General features: G+C 38.8%; 1 protein-coding gene across 1 annotated transcript in view; it reads right to left on the reverse strand.

The window, feature by feature from the left end:
• Window positions 869–2,440, reverse strand: part of LOC104756937 (tubulin beta-2 chain-like) — a 1,759-nt gene continuing 187 nt past the window's right edge. Inside the window, exons 2-4 of the mRNA XM_010479605.2 lie at window positions 1,979–2,237; window positions 1,599–1,868; window positions 869–1,119 (exon numbers count right to left, since the gene is read on the reverse strand). Of these exons, the coding sequence (XP_010477907.2) occupies window positions 869–1,119; window positions 1,599–1,868; window positions 1,979–2,237 (780 nt within the window). The remainder of the gene's footprint in view (window positions 1,120–1,598; window positions 1,869–1,978; window positions 2,238–2,440) is intronic.

Consider the following 2,440-nt stretch of genomic DNA (forward strand, 5'->3'; position numbering starts at 1 on the left):
GAGGTGAAAACCAAGTTTTTATGAACATTGTGTTATGGCTTTACTTGTATATCTAATTAATAGTGAAAAATTTTGTGGTCAAACTCAATGGAAAACATCCTTGCCTGTTCCAAAAAATTTGTACATGTTCAACCTCTCATTGCTCACGGCAGACATGTGGTCAGTTTTGATATGCATTTTTGCATACCATGAGAAGGTTATAGCTCACTTTATATTATCAGGAAATTTTTACGTTTTCTGTCTGTAGAAACCAGCTGATGAGGTCCATGGTCATGTATGTATGTTAATGTCAGGTGGACTGGCAATACTTCTTGGCATTTGCTACTACAACTATAGGACATCATATACTCAATGTACAGTCTTTTCTAATCTTTCTTCAAGCTAGTACAATATATGTTGTGCACACATGGCTTCATCATCAAGTACAATAAAAAAATCATCAGTGGACTTATTCTTCACCATTTTTCCTATTTTCAATCTTTCTCAGTAAGGAGAAAGATCTTGAGGAACACAGAAGTGGAGAAGCGGTTGACGAGGAGGCTGAGCGGAAAAGGTTGATCGACAAGGATGGTGATCCGGGATCCTAACCACACTGGGTTTTCTCAATGTCGTGGACTGTGAGACTATTAGAGTATTGCTTCCAAAAAAGAACACATGAACTTACGAGTAGAGAAACAAATTTATCTGTAACAATTGGTACAAGAAAGAGAAAATGGACTTTATTTGATCTTAACTGTAAAAACGAATGAAGATTTACCTCATGAGAACAACATTTGACGTATTATAGAAGTTACTTCAATTGTATCAACTTCTCTTTATTCTTGGTTTAATTTATTTTACTCACTACTATAACGTAGGAGGCTACATTCTACACAGCAGCACACATCATGTTCTTGGAATCCCACATTTGCTGGGTGAGCTCAGGGACTGTGAGGGAATGATACTGCTGAGAACCTCTTGAGGTGAGAGGAGCAAAACCCACCATGAAGAAGTGAAGACGAGGGAATGGGATAAGATTCACAGCAAGCTTACGGAGGTCAGAGTTGAGCTGACCAGGGAATCTCAAACAGCATGTGACACCAGACATTGTAGCAGAGATCAAATGGTTCAAGTCACCAACTGCAGAGAGAGAATGAAGATGTTAGTGAGTGTCCTTCTAGCCATATAGACACTTATCACCACAAGCATATTAAAACAAGAGCATAACAGAAAACAAGTATATAAGAAAGCAGACAGTACACTTTGACAATCATAAAAGCAGTTTGACAATCAAGCTTTCTATACAATCACTGCATTTTGCAAATCCCTTATGTTATAAGAAGTGCCGGATATATACACATGACACTTAACGAGAAAGTCTAACACCAAGAAGATTAGAGAATAGCAGTATAAGGATTTGTATGTGGTGATGGCATAGATGCAGTTAACCAGGGAACATTAAACAGAATCAATAACACAAAACACTTGAGGCATATAGGCAAGAGCAAACCACTGAAAACAGTAACATAACATTTCTGATGCAAAACAATGACCAAATCATGTCAACTATACAACAGAAGGCATCTATCGATGCGACCATGAATCATAGAAGGACTTACAGCTAGGGGTTGTGAGTTTCAGAGTCCTGAAGCATATATCGTACAAGGCCTCATTGTCAAGAACCATGCACTCATCAGCATTCTCAACAAGCTGATGAACAGACAAAGTAGCGTTGTAAGGCTCAACAACGGTGTCAGAAACCTTAGGTGAAGGGAACACTGAGAAAGTAAGCATCATTCGATCTGGATACTCTTCACGGATCTTGGAAATCAAAAGTGTTCCCATACCAGATCCAGTTCCTCCTCCCAACGAATGACAAACCTGAAACCCTACAAACAAACAAAAATCCCACAGTTCAGAGTAGTCTCAATAACACCAAAAACACTTCAACGAAAGCAAAATCAACCCTCAAATCGAACAGATCTAGCGGAATTTTTACCTTGCAAGCAGTCATAGTTCTCAGCTTCCTTACGAACAACATCGAGTACCGAATCAATTAGCTCAGCTCCTTCAGTGTAATGTCCCTTAGCCCAGTTGTTACCAGCACCAGACTGACCGAAAACGAAGTTATCAGGACGGAAGGTCTGACCATACGGTCCAGATCTGAGACTATCCATGGTTCCTGGCTCCAAATCCATAAGCACAGCACGAGGAACGAATCTACCACAACTAGCTTCGTTGTAGTAAACATTGATACGCTCAAGTTAGCAACCTCCTTTGGCTTGGGTTCATCATCAAAGTCCATATTTTTTAGCTTTTTGCTTCCTGTGAAAATTGCAATTAAGGGTTTTAATTCATCAAACGAAACAAAGACTGATCAAACCCAATACGTAATCATAACAAAGATTCAAACTTTGTCTAAATCACTATTTTAAAAACCAATACTTTCAGAAATCTTAAT

Source organism: Camelina sativa, chromosome 2, assembly GCF_000633955.1.
Source record: "Camelina sativa cultivar DH55 chromosome 2, Cs, whole genome shotgun sequence".
NCBI lineage: Eukaryota > Viridiplantae > Streptophyta > Magnoliopsida > Brassicales > Brassicaceae > Camelina > Camelina sativa.